We start from the raw sequence: 19756 nt of genomic DNA, 5'->3' as shown, positions 1-19756 counted from the left end.
AGCAGGGAATCAGTATTTGTTGCGTCAATTTTTAAAGTGAAGGTAATTTCTTGGAATTTCTTTAAATCTAAATTTTTCTGTAAGTCTCAGATTTTTTTAATCTTTTGTGAAATTTTGAGTTCAAGAATTTAAAGACATTGAAGCATGAAGCCTCCGGGGATAGGATAATTCTAATAAAACAGATGAATATTGCATGATTCCACTTATAAGAAGTATCTAGAATGATTAAATTCATAGAATTAAAGAATGGGGCCGGGCAAAGTGACTCATTTCTGTAATCTCATAATTTGGGAGGCCAAGGCAGTGGGATCACTTGAGGCCAGGAGTTGGAGACCATTCTGGGCAACGTAGCAAGACCCTGTCTCTACAGAAAGTTTAAAAATTAGCTGGATGCAGTGGCATGTGTGCCAGTAATCCCAGCTACTGAAGAGGCTGAGGCGGGAGGATCACTTGAGCCCAGGAAGTCGAGGCTGCAGTGAGCTATGATTTTGCCACCTCACTCCAGCTTGGATGACAAGAGTGAGAATCTGTCTCAAAAAGCAAAACAAAACAAAACAAAGCAAAAATCAAAAGATCAGAATGGTGATTGCCCAGGGACTGAGGAGTGTGGAATGGGTAGTTGCCAGTCAGTGGGTATAGAATTTCAGTTAAGCAAAATGAATAAGTTCTAGAGATATACTGTATGGCATTGTACCAAGAGTCAACGATACTGTATTGTACACTTTGAAATTTGTTAAAATGATAGATCTCATGTTAAATATTCTTACCACGGGAAACTAAATTGTTAAAAAGTAAAGAAATGCAGAATAGTGTATTTGTTTTTAAAAACCATTTTTTATTAATTGTGAATATTGCATGACTTTCATATTCTAATTGGATAAAAGTGTAGGGATTTAATTAGTTATTTAACATTAATAAAACTGGTTTGGTGAATTAGCATTTCCTTCTTAAGAGCTTAATTCAAAGCTCTTTTATATTACTTAAGTTGGACTGCAGTTATTTAACCACTGATATTCTTATTTTATAGGAGACTGGACACTATCTATTCATTCAGTTATGTTCAGAAATACCATACCTACTAAGTTGCAGGCACCATATCAAATGTAATAAAACACAGTGTCACATATAAAATAGCTTAAAATATCATAGAAGATGACTTGTAAGTCATTGGACTGTGTTTATTCACATTTTATTTGAGGCCATATTCACAGGGCCAGCTGTAGTGCCTGATACATTCACATTGATATTTCTTAAATATATGAGAACAAAGACCTATATGGAAGGTAAAAGATCTTAACTTGGTCTTTAATTAGGCAGCGATTAAAGAGTATTGTAAAGTTTTAGAGAAGAACATTTGTCTTTTGTTTTTCTACCTGACTCACCATATGAAGTTGCCGTTGCACTTGGGAGACGACAGTGGTGCTTGGAGACATCTCTTGATGAGAGCCACTACGGATACTGATACCGTGGTTTTCCGTTTGATTTTTGGAAAGACATTCACTTTATTGTACTATTTGGTATTAAAATTAATACATTTTAGATAAGGAAGCAGTAAGAAAAATTAGGAAGGTGGAAACCAGTCTTACACTTCACCACTCATTTTAATGTATAACCTTTAAAAATGTTGCCTTAAATATTTATCACGTTATACACGCACAGAACATTTTGCGCACCTGCACGCATGCTTGCAGAATAACATTGTATGTGCGTATCTGTGCACATCTTTGCAGCAAGACATCACCTATTCCCTCCTCCCCTTGAAGATTTGCTTATCTTGCTCCAAATTCCAGGTTCACGGACTAAGATAGTCAAAGGGCTTTCCTTTGATGTTGGTATGTTTCAGGGGTTTATTTGGTTACAATTTTTCAGACTTCCATGCTTTTTTATTGTTGTCTATTTTTCTCCAAGAGTGAAATTGTAGCCACAGAACATCACCTCTTCACATCCTAGCTTCCATTCTTATTGAGTGAGCATTTGTGATTTTTTTGACAGAATTTATTGCAGGTTCAAAGGGTCACTGTGAAAGATCATATTACAGGGCATGGCCCTATTTTTTCCTCTCTTGGGTCCATTCTTCTTCCACCTTATTTTGGAATAAGAAAAGGTACCTTTTTGACCTGGGGAAGCAGTCGCACTAACCTCAATCTTCCTCAAGATCTCTGTTTCTATGTCAGTCCCTTATCAAGATATTTTTCCCCAAAATATCAGCTCTCATTCTCTAAGAAATATTCTGAAAAACAGTTTTCTCCATGCTATACATGTACTTATATTCAGTGGATACATTTACTTTACAAAAATGGAATCATGCTATTAATGTTCTTTTATAGCAGATGTTTTCAATTAATTCTATATTGTGAGCCTCTATCCTTGGCAGTAACTATAAACCTTCGTCAAGCTTTAGCAGATGTACACTTCTGTGCTGAAGGAATGTCACCATTTATTTATTTCGGCACACTTAGGCTATTCCAGTATTTTGCTATTATGAAGAGTGTTGTGATGAGCTTCCTTGTATTTCTCTGCGTACTTTTCCATTACTTAGAAACTCACGTAACTTATTTCTTCTTAACTGGATGAATTATAATAATTCACAGACTCCATTTATCTGTAAAATATATTGGTACCCATGACATGCACCTACATACACACACGCACACACACGCACACACACACATGCATGCATGCGTGATGTTCAGGAGACACTATTTTACTGAGTTAATTTTTTTTCATTAGAAATGTATACATTTTCATAGTATATTGAGATGGTTTTATCTTTCACTCATTAACAGATTTCCTGATATATTTTTGTGTCTTTGGAGGAATGAATCTCCACTTGGATGAAATGTTGCTAATGTATTGCTAAATTTGAATTATAAATACTAAATTTATACTGCTAAATTTGATTTAATTTTATTAATATATAAATTTATATAATATTTTAGGATTTATATTTATAAGTAAGAGTTCTTGTTTTGTAATGTCTGTTTTGGTATCAATTGTCACTGATACTGTCTTCATGAAATCATCAGAAAAGTCTCCTTAGTTTTTTGGCTTTGGAATACGGTCCTGTGTCACTCATTGGAATAGTTCTAAGGAAAACATCTTGCAAACATCATGAAACTTACACAAACCTCCGTGTTACAGCCTACTGCAGAGCTACGCTAAACGGGATGGCCTACTACATGGCTATGCTCTATGGGATGGCCTACTGCTCCTGGGCTACATAACCTATGGCTGTGCATAGGTACAGCAATATGTACAGCATATTACCATACTGAATAAGCAGTTGTAGCACAGTAGTGTTTGTATCTAAGCATAGAAAAGGTACAGTAAAAATATAGATAATCTTATGGTGTTAAGGCACGATCATTTTATCTGTTTCATTGTTGACCAAATCATTGTTATGCAGCATATGAAGTAGTATAGAAATTACTTATTTATTGAATATGTGCGAAAAAGCTTTTGGTCTTTGATATACTTTTCAATATTACTCATGATTTATTATTCTGTTTAGGTATTCTCCCTTCTATTGGGTCAGTTTTAGTGAAAAAAATACCTACCTGTATATCTATGTATCTATATATGGTTGTGCTTATAATTCCTTTTTTTTTTTTTTTTTTTTTTTTTTTGAGATAGGGTCTCACTCCGTCACCCAGGGTGGAGTGCAGTGGTGATATCATGGCTCATGGCAGCCTTGACCTTCCAGGCTCAGGCAGTCTTCCCTCCTCAGCCTCCCGAGTAGCTGGGACCACAGGCATGTACCACCATGCCTGGAAAAATTTTTTTAAACTTTTTGTGCAGACTGGGTCATGCTATGTTGCCCAGGCTGGTCATAAACTCCTGGGCTCAAGTGATCCTCCCACCTTGGCTCCCAAAGTGCTGGGATTACAGGCATGAGCCACCACGTCTGGTGTAATGCCCTTTTCTTAATTTTGTCCTTTTTTCCTTTTCTTTTTGATTAAAGTAGTAGTTGGTAGTCAGCTTATATTTTAAAAATAGTCCTTGAATGTATTCTTGATCAATCTTACTATTATATAAATTATTTCTATTTCTAATGTATTAATTTCTACTTTTATTGCTATTCATATATTTTTTCTATTTTACTGTTTATTTGATTTTCTTTTTCTCTATTTCAAAAGATTTACTTACCATTTTTCACCCAACTGCTTAGCAATTAAAGTGTTTAATTTGGCCTTGAGTACACTTTTGGCCATTTACCATTGGTTGTGTTAGGTATTTATTAGATATTTTACCATTTATTAGATATTTACGATTAGTTGTTGGTTGTGTTTGATATTTATTAGATATTTTATATTATGGTATTGATTCCATCATTGACCCAAGAGTTATTAAGGAGACAGTTTAAATTTTTATATACTTCGGTTTTATTTTCGTTCCTGCTTTTCTTACTAAATTCTGACATAGTTCTGTCAGAGAACTTGGTTTATACCATGTCTGTTTGCAGTAAATTTAATGAAATTTTCTTTGTGGCTCACTCTATAATTTTCTTAAATGCCCCATGGCTTATTAAAAGAGTTCATTCTTATACTATTAGCTTCTTTCAAGAAGCACTTATGTTATATATATATCATTTTAGATAGATAATATATGTTTTATATATACCTATATAATTTTAGATAATACAATAGCTTATATATAATTTTATATAGCTATATATAGTTACATATATATTATATATAATTAGTTTTACAAAATCAGAAATAAAATGAAAAGCACGAGTTATGTTTTAAACAAAAGGGACTCTTAAAATTCAAAAACTTTATCATGTCCTTTTTCCCAATTGCTATTGTTCTAAATTGGGAACAGATATTCTTACAGAATAGAATTAGAAGTTCTGCTTAACACACAGTACTTCTCGTTCCTCTGCTATCTTCCACCCCTATCTTTTGTCCGCTGTACTCTGCAGTCTGTGAGTATAGCTCACTGGCTGGCTCTTAGGGGAGGCTGCCGGACCCAGAGCCAGAGCAGAGCCTGAGTAATTAGTGTATTAGCTCTGAATCTCTGTACAAATGTCACGGAGGCTCTATACACAAAAAAGCTCTTCTCATGAGTTGGCGTCTTTTCTGTGTGTTTCTTTTCTTACTCTCAGTCAGATAATAACTTTATTTCTTTATTTTTGGAAAGAGGGAACGTGAAGGACATCTTTAATTGTACACTGTAACTGTAGAGTCTCTTCCCTCCTACTTTTTTTTTTTTTTTTTGAGACGGAGTCTCGCTCTGTCGCCCAGGCTGGAGCGCAGTGGCCGGATCTCAGCTCACTGCAAGCTCCGCCTCCCGGGTTTACGCCATTCTCCTGCCTCAGCCTCCCGAGTAGCTGGGACCACAGGCGCTCGCGACCTCGCCCCGCTCATTTTTTGTATTTTTAGTAGAGACGGGGTTTCACCATGTTAGCCAGGATGGTCTCGATCTCCTGACCTCGTGATCCGCCCGTCTCGGCCTCCCAAAGTGCTGGGATTACAGGTGTGAGCCACCGCGCCCGGCTCTTCCCTCCTACTCTTAACAAGAAGGTTAACAGGCAGTAGCCTCAAACTTCACTTCTTCAAACTGCTTGCATCAGCTACCAGATTTTCTCTCTCTCTCTCTTTTTTTTTTTTTTTTTTGAGACAGAGTCTCGCACTGTCACCCAGGCTGGAGTGCAGTGGCGTGATCTTGGCTCACTGCAACATCCACTTCCTGGGTTCAAGCGATTCTCCTGCCTCAGCCTCCTGAGTAGCTGGGATTACAGGTGCCCACCACCATGCCTGGCTAATTTTTTGTATTTTTAGTAGAGATGGGGTTTCACTATGTTGGTCAGGCTGGTCTCAAGTTCCTGACCTCAAGATCCGCCTGCCTCAGCCTCCCAAAGTGCTCGGATTACAGGTGTGAGCCACCGCCCCTGGCCTACCAGAGTTTCAATAGCAATTATTCTTATAGAGACATGTTTCTCTCTTTAAATATCGTATTGTCTAAAAGTCTTGCCATCCCTTTGTAAGCAATTGTACTGTTTCTGAATAAACATAGAGGTATAAGAGTAGAAAATACTTACCAGGCTTGCTTTGAATTTAATGATTTTGAAAAATTAAAAGTTTAAAATTGAGTGTATAAACTAGGCTGAAAGAGATCAGAAATATCACATAGGAATTTTATTTAAAATGGGTTCTTCAATCAAAGAAGGGTAGAAAACAGTAGTCTGAGCCAAGCTAGAATCGGTGTCTTTACTGCAGAATTTCAGGTCTTTAATATGCATTGTGAATCTCTAAATCCAAGGAAATGATATAAGAAAATAAAAGGGGTTCAAAGTTAGTGGCTATTGGTCTTCTCATCCATTATTTAATGTAACATTTAGTTATATCTCTCTGTATACCTGTTAGAGTTATAACTACTAGTTATATCTCCTAGTATTTTGTGGTTCATTTTCAGAAAAACTGATTTGCTCTTTTTATTATATAGGTAAGCAAATTGGGCTTGAGAGAGACAGAATAATTTAATCTCATGGCTAATTAAAAGCAATGGGTATTAGAACCCAAGTGAGGGGACTCCCAGGAGACTGGTTTTTCCATTACCCTTCATTATTACCTCCCCATGTGAAATTTACTTTCCAAAATCACATTCCTTCTAATGAGCAGTGGTTTTCTTCAGTCTCAATTAATAATGATTAATTTGTCTTTAATGTCTCCGTGTTGTATATGTATGTGTATATATGTTTGCATAAGTTTTAGATGTAACGTGAAGATACTTTGTTCTTGATCCAATATTTTAGGGCTGCTATTAGCTTATCTCAATTTTCGAGCTAGAAAATGACATAAAGGTGAAATCTATTTCTTCTTTTGCAGCGGCTCTAATTAGAGGAAATCGTAAAAACTGTGCTCAGTTTTCCGGCTCCCTTGACTGGTTGATCAGCAGATTGGAAAGACTGGAAGCTTCTTCGGGTATGTTTTCTAGTTTTCTCCTTGTTGTGATAGATCACTCCTATTTTTCTTTTCTTCATGTCCTTTAAGACAAAAAAAAAAAAAAAAAACTTTGAGTGGGATGTAGTGGTGTGTACCGAGTCTCAGATACTCAGGAGGCTGAGGTAGGAGGAGCACTTGAGGCCAGGAGTTTGAGGCTGTAGTGCACTGTGGTCGCTGCACTCCAACATGGACAGCATACGGAGACCCCATCTCTAAAAAACAAAAACAAAAACTCTGATGTTTGGTGTAATATTAAGTGTTTTCCTTTTAAATTATGTTAAGTATTTTTATTTATCAAAAAATCATTAGTATTTTCATTAGTCATTTCTGAATAGTCATCTAACAATATCATGTCCATTTATATTTTAAAAAGCCTATTTATAAAGTCCTGAAAAACACTAAAGAGCCATAATTCGCATTCTTTTTCAAATTGATTACTGATAGTCTATTCTATAAATAAAAAGGTCAGTTTGGAGTTCTCATTGTTTTCCTTGTATTCGAAAGATTATTTGGATAGATTGGGGAGAAAATTTGTTTTCCAAATCCTAAAGCATAATATTTTATTTAAAGGAAATTTAGTAAATACTCACAAATGGTCTATATAATAGTAAAATATTTATAGGCAGTCAACTCGATACACACGTCTCTACAAGATGCTAGTTTTATTTCAGTATTGTGGACTTATCAATGACTGTGATGATTTATCAGTGATTTCGGACTTATCAGTATTAAATCAGTGATTTGAACTTGTTAGAGCTCTCTAGTTCAAACATAATTGTTTGAACTCTCTAGTGCCATAGATGGCCTCAGTGGCACCCGGATGAATCTACTGCTTTTCCATCTGTTTGCACAGTATTTCATTATTTGCCCTTCTCTATCACTAATGCCCTCTTATGCTACTTACTTTACCTCTCAGTTTCCTTCGTTAGTAATGAACTTCTTGAAGATAGGGGCATGGTTTCATTCATCTTTGTTCTCTCCGGATCTACCATACCATCTGGCACCTATAGGTATTTAGTATTGTTTGTTGAATGAATGGATGGATGAATGTTAAAATTCACTCAAAAAATACCACTGTCCATACCAAATAGTTCTGCGACTTTTGCATGATAAAGACCCACTCAGGGACAGGTTTGTTGGAATTGAATGAATAGAGACAGGGAAACAGCCATGATTAGAGAGAGTAATTTTAAGTCACAGAGAAAAATTTGTAGAGTTTAGATAGTGGAGGACAAAAATTTGAGTCACAATGAGTACTTGGGCACTGCTAGATCATTGGGTAGCAGAAGTAAGATAGAAATGGAGATTGTTATAATAAAAACAAAAATAATTATGAGATGAGGCTGTTAAGAGTATCATAACATGAATGTAGTGACTGGGCATTAATTGCAGAATATATTAAGGAAAAACCTGTAACTACTAGGAGAAAGAGTGACCAAGTAAGTGGTACTGAAGCAAAGTCATTGTCTGGGGTAAATACCTGAGATTCGTTGTCTTGCACCAAGAAAATTAAGGACACGGACATATACACACAAGGAGTGAGTTTCGGAGCAGAGGTTTAATAGGCAAAAGAAAGAGAAAGGAGAACAGCTCTTTCAGAGAGAGAGAGAGGGAGAGGTAGGGGGAGAGAGAGAGAGAGTAGAGAGAGAGAGGGACAGAGAGAGAGCCTGAATGAGAAATTTGGCCTGCACCAGAGTGCACCAGATTTTATAGGCAGGCTTGAGGAGGTGGTATCTGATTTGCATAGGGCCTGGTGTGACATTTACATAGCATGCCAGGAAGGCTGGCCACCTCACCCTAATCTTAGGCAAATGGGCTTTCCACTTGGCAGGTGCCATGTCGCCTGCTTCTTACTGTACACGTGGCTGGCAAGGAGACGGGAACATGAAGCCGCCATTTTGAACATGCCTAGTCCCAGGTGGCCTTTCCCTATTGGCACAACTGCTGGCATTCACCCGTGGATGCTTCCAACTTGCTTGTCTATGTCTGCAGCTCGATTTTGCAGGCTGCTCTTTGTTAGAAAAGAAAACGATTTGGGGACTGCTTTTCACTAAAAGCTAAACCTTACCAAGGACTCCTGTACTGTCACTATCTGCCTGAATAATTTCTCCTTAACTCCTGTATCAGGAACAAGATGGTGGCATAGATTGCAAAAATGGATAAATGTTTAGGGCAAAGTGTCCAGAATCACTGGGAAGCTACAGAAGACATTTAAAAAATGCTCATCTCTTCTGCTGGACCCAGTGGTATCTGTAAAGGGATAGGTGCAGGGCAGCCTGAGAGCAGAGTGTTAACACTGGCTGAATCAACTGTGCAGCAAAATGTTTAACTCAAAACCAGAGAGAGAGAGAAGGCATGAAAAGAGCCACGCATCCTTTAAGGTCAGCGAAGTAGAGTCCAGTGTTTTTAGAGTCTTCAGTTTGGTCAGTTATAGGCACAGTTTCATCAGATGCAAATTATTATTTGCTGTTGTCTTTTTCCAGTCAATCTGTTGATTGCAGGCATTTCTACTGAAAAGGGAAGGCCTGTGCTCAGAGATAACATAATGAAAGTCAAGGGAAAGAAGGACCCTTAGAGAATATTTAATCTAACATTCTTACTTTAGAGGAAAAGAAATTGAGGCAAAGAACATTGAAATGACTGACTCGAAATCCTAGAATTAATTACTGTTACTGCGAAGGTTAGAACTCAGCTCCCTAGCATCAGACTTGAACTATGTCCGTGATACTTCGTAGCTCCTGTTTTTAAAGTATCTAAAATATATTTTGCTAAAGATTTTTTCTACTGCAGTTAACATTTATGCTTTTAATAAACTGTTTTTTCCTCAGAGGAAGTGGTGTTGCTTAGTTTTTAGAGGCAGTAACAATGATAAGGTGCACATGTATATGTGTATAACTTACTTCGATTGTGCTTTGCTGTTTGCTAAGTGCATACGTATGCATCAGTTTTTTTTTTTCTCTCTGTGATAACTCTGACATTGCTGAACACACATTCTCCTCATCTTGTTAGTGCCCTAGCTGCAGATTCAAACTGAAGAATTCTTGAGTAGAAAAGGGATCAAAAGTAGGGTTAATTGTCTTCCTGGGATCTAGACCCCCTCTAGTCTTTACTGCCTTGGCAGGTCTCCAGTGCCTTGGTTGTTCTGGTTGACATCTGGCCTGAAACACCTAGTTTACCATTGCTAGATGCAGAAAAATGCCTAGGATTGCCTTAAAAAACAATATTAGAAACGAAGTGATGAATCATAGGTGAATAGTTAAATTATATTACAACAATATTTTCAGCTATATTATAGGTATTGCAAATAATTATTTAGATGTATATCCTGAAATATATTTAGAATATATTTTTAGAATGTGTGATAGGATATATTTTTGTAAAAAAAAAATGAAGATAAAGGAAAGTAGAAAGGAAGAAGTGAAAAAAGGAAAGAAGGGGCAAAAACCCTGTATAATATGTATATATGTCTCCACATGCATAGGCTGTAGAAATATGTACACCGCTGGTTACTTTGGTGACCAAGGAGTTCAAATTAGAGGAAAGAAAAAGGGTAAAACACTAGGTTCTCTAGGACAGGGAATTGCTTGTCAAAACCTGTGATAAATAGCAAATTGGAAGTCATTAGACCCAAAGGATAGAGAAGACAGGGTCTAATGAACAGTAACACGAATTATTTTTTCCACCTTCCTTTTACTTTTTTTTTAATTATTGCTTTTTCCATTCTTTACATTCTGCTACTAATTTAGTGGCAGGGACAATAATGTTGTCTACCTGGTAGGGCTGTTAGGAGGATTAAATGATTAATATTTGTAATGTACATAAAAAAGTATTTGGTGGCCGGGTGCAGTGGCTCACACTTGTAATCCCAGCACTTTGGGAGGCTGAGATGGGCAAATCACCTGAGGTCAGGAGTTTGAAACCAGCCTGGCCAACATGGTGAAACCCTGTCTCTACTACAAATACAAAAATTAGCCAGGCATGGTGGCAGTTACCTGTAATCCCAGCTACTGGGGAGGCTGAGGCACAAGAATCGCTCGAGCTTGGGAGGCAGAGGTTACAGTTAGCTGAGATTGCACAACTGCACTCCAGCCTGGGCAACAGAGCGAGACTCCATCTCTCTCTCTCTCTCTCTCTCTCTCTCTCTCTCTCTCTTTCTTTCTGGCATATATGTACTTATTAAATTAGATCTGTCCATCCAACAATTTCAGTTAGATTCTTACCAAGTTTCCTGGCTGTAGATATTACACATTGTAAGAGGCCTTTTGGCAACATTGTGTTCAGCTGCAAGTAAGGGAAAGTCCTACTACCCTGACCCAAACTAGGAAGGAGCCGGGCAGTCAACAGCACATGAGTTCCCTGCCATCGACCACCCAGTCTCCTGCCATTTCTGCTTTCCTCAGTCCCTCCTTGCTGTGCGTTGTTTTCTCTAATGCTGGCAGATGGCTGCAGCCTACGGGTTACTGCATCTTTACTCCAGGCGAGAGGATTGAGGTAGGGCTGAACCAATGGAGATACTGATAATGCAAGCATTACCTCTACAGTTACATGGCCCATAGACAGACCTCTCTCTGATAGTATTACAAACAGTAATATCTTTTCAACATTTCATGAATTTACTTCCAAATATGATTTTACACTGTCATGAATCATAGCTCCTGTCTTTTTTTCCAATAGTGAGGAAAAAAAGCTCATGAATATGGAAAGAGGAAAGACGTGTGAGTAGAAAAACAAACAGCAAAGCTAGAGTAGAGGCTCTGGGAGTTGACGGGTGCGGGAAGCTGAGCTGCAGTCAGCCTTGACTGTCAGCTGTGTGCAGGTGTGTGTGAGGGCCACAGAAGGGATACACACACACACACACATGCATACATATATAGATGCATATATATATATACACACACACACATACACACGTACATACATACCCCTACCTGTTGGGCAAGGGGTTTGAAACAGTTTTGGTTGTCCTGATGAAGTAACTGGTTTTACCTAAAACCTTTGCCACTCAGTGTTCTATATATGCCTGGGACCACAGTAATTAAGAAGTCAGAGTGAATACCTTTACATACAATCAGAAAAATATTGAAGGCTTGGGAAGAAGATTGTGTAGATTGCCTAACTCTGTGTTTTTGAACCACATTCTCCCCTCCCTTCTTTAGTTTTAGAAGCTGAAAAGCAAAATTCTGAACATCTTAACCTCACTGAAAACTGCGGGTGCCCATGTGCCCCATTCTGGCCTGTAACATCAGCTAACCTTCCTGGGAGAGCTTTGCTTCCCAAAGAAAGCCTTTTAGGAGAAAGACTCAGGCCCTACCTCAGTCTGTTGCCTGGAACAAAGATGCAGTAGCTGGTAGGCCGCAGCCATCTGTCAGCTTAAGGGAAAACAACGCACAGGAAGGAGGGACTGAGGAAAGGAGCAATGGCAGGTGCCTGAGTGGTCGATGGCCTGAAACTTGTGCTGTTGACTGCCCGGCTCCTTCCTAGCTTGAGCCACAGTAGTAGGACTTTCCCTGACCTGCAGCTGAACACCATGTTGATAAAAGGCCTCTTACAATGTGCAATATTGACAGCCAGGCAACTTTGTAAGAATCTAACTGAAATTACCGGATGGACAGATCACATTTAATAAACATGTGTATGCCAGATACTATTTTATGTGCTTTACAAATACTAATAATTTAATTCTAACAACCCTATAGGATAGGTAACATTATTGTCCCTGTCTAATAGATGAAGGGACAAAGGCTCAGAGAAATTCAGTAACTGAGCTAAGACAGAACCAGCTCCTGGGGCCAGGTAGTTTGGTGTCAGTATCCTTGATCTTAATCACCCCACTGTGTTCTCTAAAGATTCTTACTGAGTATGAGATTATGAATGGAAATTAAAATATGGATCGTGATATCGATGGAGTGTTCTCTTGTTTGGGGGTTCTGTTTTTGTGGGGTTTTATTTTTTAATAAGCTAAAATTTCTAAGCAGGCTTTCATGGGCTTTCTCTTGATCTTATTTTCTTTGCGCCTCCTGGTGTATTCTTACATTCCCCAGTTATATTTACATTTATAAATACCATGATGAGAAATGATCTGAGGCCCCAAAGTTAGGAAAGAAGAAAAAGTATGGGTGGTGGTAGTAATAAATCATTTACAGTGGAAGAGGAAGCAAAAATTATACAGAGGCATGTTAGCAACACCAAGGGAGTTTTTAAAAATTTGTTTTAAATTGACAAACTATCACTGTATGTATTTGTGGGATATGATATGATGTTATGATGTATGTATATAATATAGGATGATTAAATCAAGCTAATTAAATACCCATAACCTCAGATACGTGTCAGTATTTGTGGTGAAAACACCAGTGACACCGGTCACTATACTAAGAGTATCTGATCAGTTTATAAGCATGACCACATTCTAAATTCCTTTGGGGAATGAGGGATAAATTACATCTTTTCCTTGACTTCATTTGACAATCACTTGACTTGTCTAGTGATTATGTTGCTGGGCCAAAGTTAATTGAAAAGACAAAAGATTGATATGAGTAAGTCCAGTTGATTGAGTTGATGTATTTCAGAATGTTGGGCTTTTCTTCAGGATATTCTCAGTCCTTGAAATACTATTTGGGGAAAAGAGATAACTGACTAAAAACAGCTAGTCAGGAAGCTACAGAGTTTTTCTGAGTTTTACTCCCTGTGCAGTCTGTTCCCTGCACCGTTTTGCAGTGATGAAAGTTGTCTGTCTTTGGCATTCCTGCCATTTCTTCCCCTCTCTTAGTAAGTGCCAGTGAGTGAAGTCCTGTCTGGGTTTCAGCCAAGGAAGGAGTCTTTGAGGCTGGTCGCCGTGGCTCATGCCTATAATCCTAGCATTTTGGGAGGCTGAGGTGGGTGGATCACCTGAGGTCAGGAGTTTGAAACCAGCCTGACCAACATAGTGAAACCCCATCTCTACTAAAATACAAAAAATTAGCCAGGCATGGTGGCAGGTGCCTGTAATCCCAGGTACTCAGGAGGCTAAGGCAGGAGAATCACTTGAACCTGGGAGGTGGAGGTTGCAGTGAGCCAAGATTGTGCCACTGCATTCCAGCCTGGGTGATAGAGTGAGACTCTGTCTCAAAAAAAAAAAAAAAAAAAAAAGAGTCTTTGAGTGGGCTCCAGATACCAAAGCTTCATGCTCATGTACAGTACAACTTGTGGGTCCTGTAAATAGGATGGTTTAAAGCTTCCAAAGTCCTTACAACTCTTTCTTGCAGAGTATAAGCTCATCATTTTTCAAAGATAAAAAATTTGTAAGCTGTGGGATAATTTGTGCCATAATCTTATGTAGCAGGAAGTTTTCCTCCTTAATTTACTTAAGTGTGAGCAATTGAATTAGAAAGAGCAAGAGCTCCGACGATACTTACTGTTTGAGATCTGTTATTAGTGACACAGAAATCATAGCTACCTGATTTGAGTAGTACCACCAATTCAGGTAACACTATTGACCTTCTCCATGGTTAGTTTGGAGGTGGGATACCAGCATCCTGTGCTCATTCACTACTTTTTTCTGATTTTATTTCTCCCTTTGCATAGTCCTTTAGGGTGGCATTCCACAAAAATCTTGGTTAGCCAGAGGAATAAAAGAGGAAGTCTTGTCTCAGAAAACCCACCAAATCCACTAAGGGCTTACTTGAGAAAAACTGCTGATTAGAAAACAAAATCACAACCAGTGATTTGCACATTCCACCTGGCCTGTTTCTAGTCTCCTTTGGGAACTGAGCTTAAGTTTCATTGTCAGGGGAAGAACTGAAGTTTTAGCTTTTAGGCACTGTTACTGACAGCTGGCTATTTATTACCATTGTCTGGTCTGATTGCATCTTGCTTATGCCATTCTAGTTAGTAAATATTTTTAGCATCACCTTTGGTCAAATAATTGCACTGTGTCACTTGCATTCCGTCAAGTTTAAGTGCCTGTGACCTACTTAAGGCACACTGTCATGGCTTAAGGCCTCTGTCTGGGTCTGAGTTCATAGATGCTTCTCTGCATTTTGAGTAACTTAGTCCAGTCTTCTCAAGCCCACTTGCCCCTTGATGGCCCTTTTAGTACCTAAGCTTTTAACGTGAGAGGATATGAACACAGTAGTCAAAAGAGGGAAGTCGTTCACCACCCACCCAAACCTTCCATCTGCAGTATCAAGGCAGGGTGCACAATTGTCCAGGCAGTCCCCTCAAGGTCGGTGTGATATAGTGAAAGTCGTCTTGATGGATATTGGCTGAGCTGCTTTGGCACTCACAAAGGGTGCCTGTCCTGGAGAGAGGTGACCAGGGCGAGGTCTCAGAGGATAGTCAGCCCATTAGGATACAATGTCCTAATTGTGGGCGACGGGGCCTGTCCCAAAGTTTCCTACCATTTCATTATCAAAAACAGGGTTCATCCCTACCAAGGCTGGCTCATCAGAAATGGCAGCTCATTTTAAAATCATTCTATTTCTACCTTCTTTGCTGCTATGTTTAGGAAAAGCAGAGCTCATAGGTTACAGGTATGGATTTTGGAGTTGGACTGGCTTAATTCCAGTCCCAGCTCCACCCTTTACATAAATAGCTGCGTGACCTTGTGCTCCTCTGTGCTTCCCATTTTTTAACCTGGCAATGGGAGTGGTAAAAATATCTGCCTCAACGTGCTCTTAGTGATGCTACAAATGTGCTTACTAAATTAAATGTATAAAAATACCACAGTACACACCTAGCACCTTTTATTTTTGGATTTAGCAGTTGTTAGTAGCTACAGGATTAATTTGATTTTATTAAAAGCAAGGTTTTCCCATGTTAACACTGCTGGGATATGATATGGAGAATTTCAGATGGAAACACATAATAATAGCAAAGGCTGATACAAGTTTTACTGTGTTTTGGATGCTGTTCTCGTCTCTCTAAATATATTAACTTACTTTATCTGCACAATAACTCTATGAAGTGAATAATATTAGTATTCCCATTTCACAGCTAGGAAACAGACTTGGTGAAATTGCCTTTCCAAGGCCAGACAGCATGTAAGCCACCAAGGCAGGGCTTAAGGGCCCCCCCTACCCTTGCTTCCTGTCTGGCTGCAAATTTCATACTCTTTCCCTTCATAATAGATAATGTCTCAGCTGGGGGCCGGCGGGATGGATAGTGATGGTAGGAGTGTGCACTGTATGTTATTCTAATGTGATAAAGAAATAGAATAACTCTTTCATGTAAATAGGCAAGTTCAGTTGTCACAGATTTGTAGAATTTCAGAGTGAAAGTGAAAGTGATTTCTGGAGGCTTCCTAACCCACCTGGCCTCCCTTGTGGCCTTACTACCCCTCTCTTGAGTTACATTGGATAATGCAGGCTTAGTGGTGAATGATTCAAAATCCTGCTCTTCATTAAATCACAAAGCGTTTTGGTCTTCTGGTAGTACTTTCTCATATTCTCGGGTCTGAAGTGATTTGCTCAGTTTTCCAAAAATACATCCACTTTTAAATGCAGCAAGTTGTTGTATTTCACCCTACACATACTGATCTATCTCACAACTATATACCATTCTACACGCAGTGCCCTATCTAAAATTGTGCTTTTTGTCAATGTATTGCGCAACCTTTCTCCTGCCCCTTACTTTACACTTGCTAACAACAACAACTAGGCTATTCTAGGCACCATTATTTGTTTTCTTTGCGATCATTGGGAATGACGCCCTTGGTTTGTCTTTGTACTGCAGGAGAACTTTTAAAATTGATGTAACGATGAAGCTGATGCTATGCTCAGTTTACATTTCTGCCCAAAACGATAGCTCTCAATAAATATTTGCTGCTTTGAGGTACACATCTTTTGGAAGAACTGATTAGTCTGTATTTGTCTTGCTCCAGGGGACCCATCTTAAAAAATGCTCAGGTGTATATGTCTTGTAAACCTTCGAGTAAGGCTTTAGAGCAAACAGTTACATCTGCCATCATTTCTGTGGGTCCTGAGACCCATGGTCTTAGATTTTTGAACATTATTATGACTGCATAGTTTTCAATTGTGCAACCAAGGAAATATCAAGTGAACTTAGGGCACTGTGCTGAGAGTGTCATATGCATTACTCCACTGGATTTCCACAATTACTCTATAAGGTAGGTTTTATTCTAATTTCCATTTACAAATTAAGAATCTGAGGCTACACAGCTCAGATGTCACTTTTTCAAGGTAAAAGGAAACTAATGGACCTAGGATTGAACTTCTGTGGTCTGTAAGCTCTATGAGAGCAGGGATGAGGCCAGTTGTGCTCCCCATTTTGCTCAAACCGCGGACCCAACACGGCAAATGGTCCATTTGATATACTTAGTGATGCATGAATTAATAAATGAAAGAGACCCTCAGAAAACCAGAACCATGAGTGTCAACAGCAAGATAGGCATATCTGGCTGGGCATGGTGGTTCATGCCTATAATCCCAGCACTTTGGGAGGCTGAGGCGGGTGGATCAGTTGGGGTCAGGAGTTTGAGATCAGCCTGGCCCACATGGTGAAACCTCGTCTCTACTAAAAATACAAAAATCAGCTGGGTGTGGTGGCATGCGCCTGTTGCTCCAGTTACTTGGGAGGCTGAGGCAGGAGGATCGCTTAAGCCTGGGAGGCAGAGGCTGTAGTGAGCCAAGATCATCTCAAAAAAAAAAAAAAAAAAAGAATGTCTTAATGTATTGATGATTTCCTATCTGGCATTCAACATTCTCTTAGGTTTTGAGATGTGGCAATTTATACAAATAAATGTTTGTATAGGATAAAAATTCTAATACTGTTACTTGCTGTATAATGAACTGCTTTTAGTTGACATTCTCTTTCCTTTTAACTGGACTTTATCTTCTATAGTTTGTCTATTTTTTTTATAAATCATGGCTCCTTAAACTGAAGGCAGCAAACCATCAGAGGCCTAATTAAGGCTGCATAGTACATTATAATTACAGTGCTCATTTTATGGGTTTTATTTCAGCTAATTTACTCCAGGAAACTCTTGACTCATATTCATCTTTTCTTCTAATAAAATACTTTTGGTCCATCATTTTTGTTTGTCTGTTTTGCAAATGCGTCCATGATATTCCCTCATTGTGTATATGAATAATGATGTGATCCACCTTTTATCTTCACTAACTTCCATTTTTATTAATTTTTCTCTCCTTTTTCTAATTTTGCCAAGCCGTGTTATATTTTAATTTTAACCTCTGTCGCTTTTTTCTCCTTTTTGGAGCTTTATGAGTGCTCAAGATTTAATGGGCTTATTTTCTTCTTTAGCCACAAAACCAGCATAAAAATAGGAAGCATATGTAATTATGTATTTTTGTAGTTTGGCTTGAGCCCACATCTCTTGGAATTATTTTTAAGTGTGTATATATATATATACACACACACACACACACACTTGATATATATATTCATATCAATTTATTTTTCTCCCTCTATTTGTGTGACTAATGGAAACTCTATTTAGAGTAACATATTTATTTCATGAGTTAGCCCCCTATTAACAGGAAGCAAAATGTGCACTGCTTCTTTTTTCTTTTCTTTCTGATTATTTGTAAAGAAGAAAAAGTTAGAAAATAATTTATCACTTTATCTTATACTGAAACTCAAATGATTTCTTGACTTCACATTTATACCCAGTTTGAATGAACAGAAACATTTTCTCTGGCTCAGTGGTGATTCAGTTTGTGATACGCAAAATTCACTGCAAACATTTCAAAAGAAATATTGTAATGATGCTCTCTGTTGACTCATTATTCACCTCTTGCTATTTGTTTTGGGTAGACCCAATTCTCCTTGGTAGGAAGAGCAAACTAAGCTTCCAGTTAGCTCAAGCTATAAATCTCTATAGTTTCTACTTTCTCATTTTCCCTCATGGTTGTGCTTACTCTTGAAAATAAGACAACTTAGATGCAATGCGTAAGTTATCACTCATTAGCAGTCTAATTTAAACTAGTGGAAAAAAACAACAGATTTGTGCCTTTACAGAACCCCCTCAGAGGCACAGGCCCAGATACAAATTACTGCTTTTACACATAACTCAGATTCTTTCCCTTACAGCTTCACCATTGCTGTGTAGCAAAAAACAAAACAACAAAAAACAAAACAAAAAAAACCCCTCCCGACTCCTTGGATCTTTTGCCAGCCTGGAGCGAGCTAGACCATCTCTTCTGCTATTGAAAATTGCTGCTTACTTCGTTTGCACGTTTTTCTTTTTTCATGATGTTAGTACCATAAGAAGACACTCCTGTTAACCAGGGGTGCTTTATGCCTTGTTTTCGCATTTATTAAACCCTGAGTCTTAGTTGAACTTTCACTATCTTTTTTGATTTTGTGAGTACATAGTCGGTGTCTATATTTATGCAACACATGAGATGTTTTGATACAGGGATGCAATGTGAAATAAGCACATCATGGGGAATGGGGTATGCATCCGCTTTCAAGCATTTCTTCTTTGAGTTACAAGCAATCCAATTACACTCTTTAATTTAAAGAGTTAATTATACATTTAAAATGTACAGTTAAGTTATTATTGGCATTAGTCGCACTGTTGTGCTATCAAGTAGTAGATCTTACTCATTCTTTCTATTTTTTTGTACCCATCAACCATCCCCACATTCCCCTAGAGCCCCCCACTACCCTTCCCAGCCTCTGGTAAATACCCTTCTACTTCTATGTCCGTGAACTCAAATGTTTTGATTTTTAGATCCCACAAATAAGTGAGAACGTGTGATGATTGTCTTTCTGTACGTGGTTTATTTCACTTAACATAATCATCTCCAGTTCATCCATGTAGTTGCAAATGACTGGATCACATTCTT

General features: G+C 38.3%; 1 protein-coding gene across 10 annotated transcripts in view; it reads left to right on the top strand.

Moving 5' to 3' along the window:
- The window catches only part of RYR2 (ryanodine receptor 2), a 787495-nt gene that overhangs the window by 416907 nt on the left and 350832 nt on the right, over window positions 1-19756 (top strand). For all 10 annotated transcript variants that reach the window (XR_012434021.1, XM_065543167.2, XM_065543147.2 and 7 more), the window contains exon 17: window positions 6831-6926. Coding sequence is in view for 9 of the 10 variants with exons in the window: in XM_065543167.2 (XP_065399239.1) it covers window positions 6831-6926 (96 nt within the window). In the remaining variant the exon portion in view is untranslated. The remainder of the gene's footprint in view (window positions 1-6830; window positions 6927-19756) is intronic.

The sequence above is a fragment of the Macaca fascicularis genome, chromosome 1 (assembly GCF_037993035.2).
Source record: "Macaca fascicularis isolate 582-1 chromosome 1, T2T-MFA8v1.1".
NCBI lineage: Eukaryota > Metazoa > Chordata > Mammalia > Primates > Cercopithecidae > Macaca > Macaca fascicularis.
This window is presented reverse-complemented; position numbering and strand designations above follow the sequence as displayed.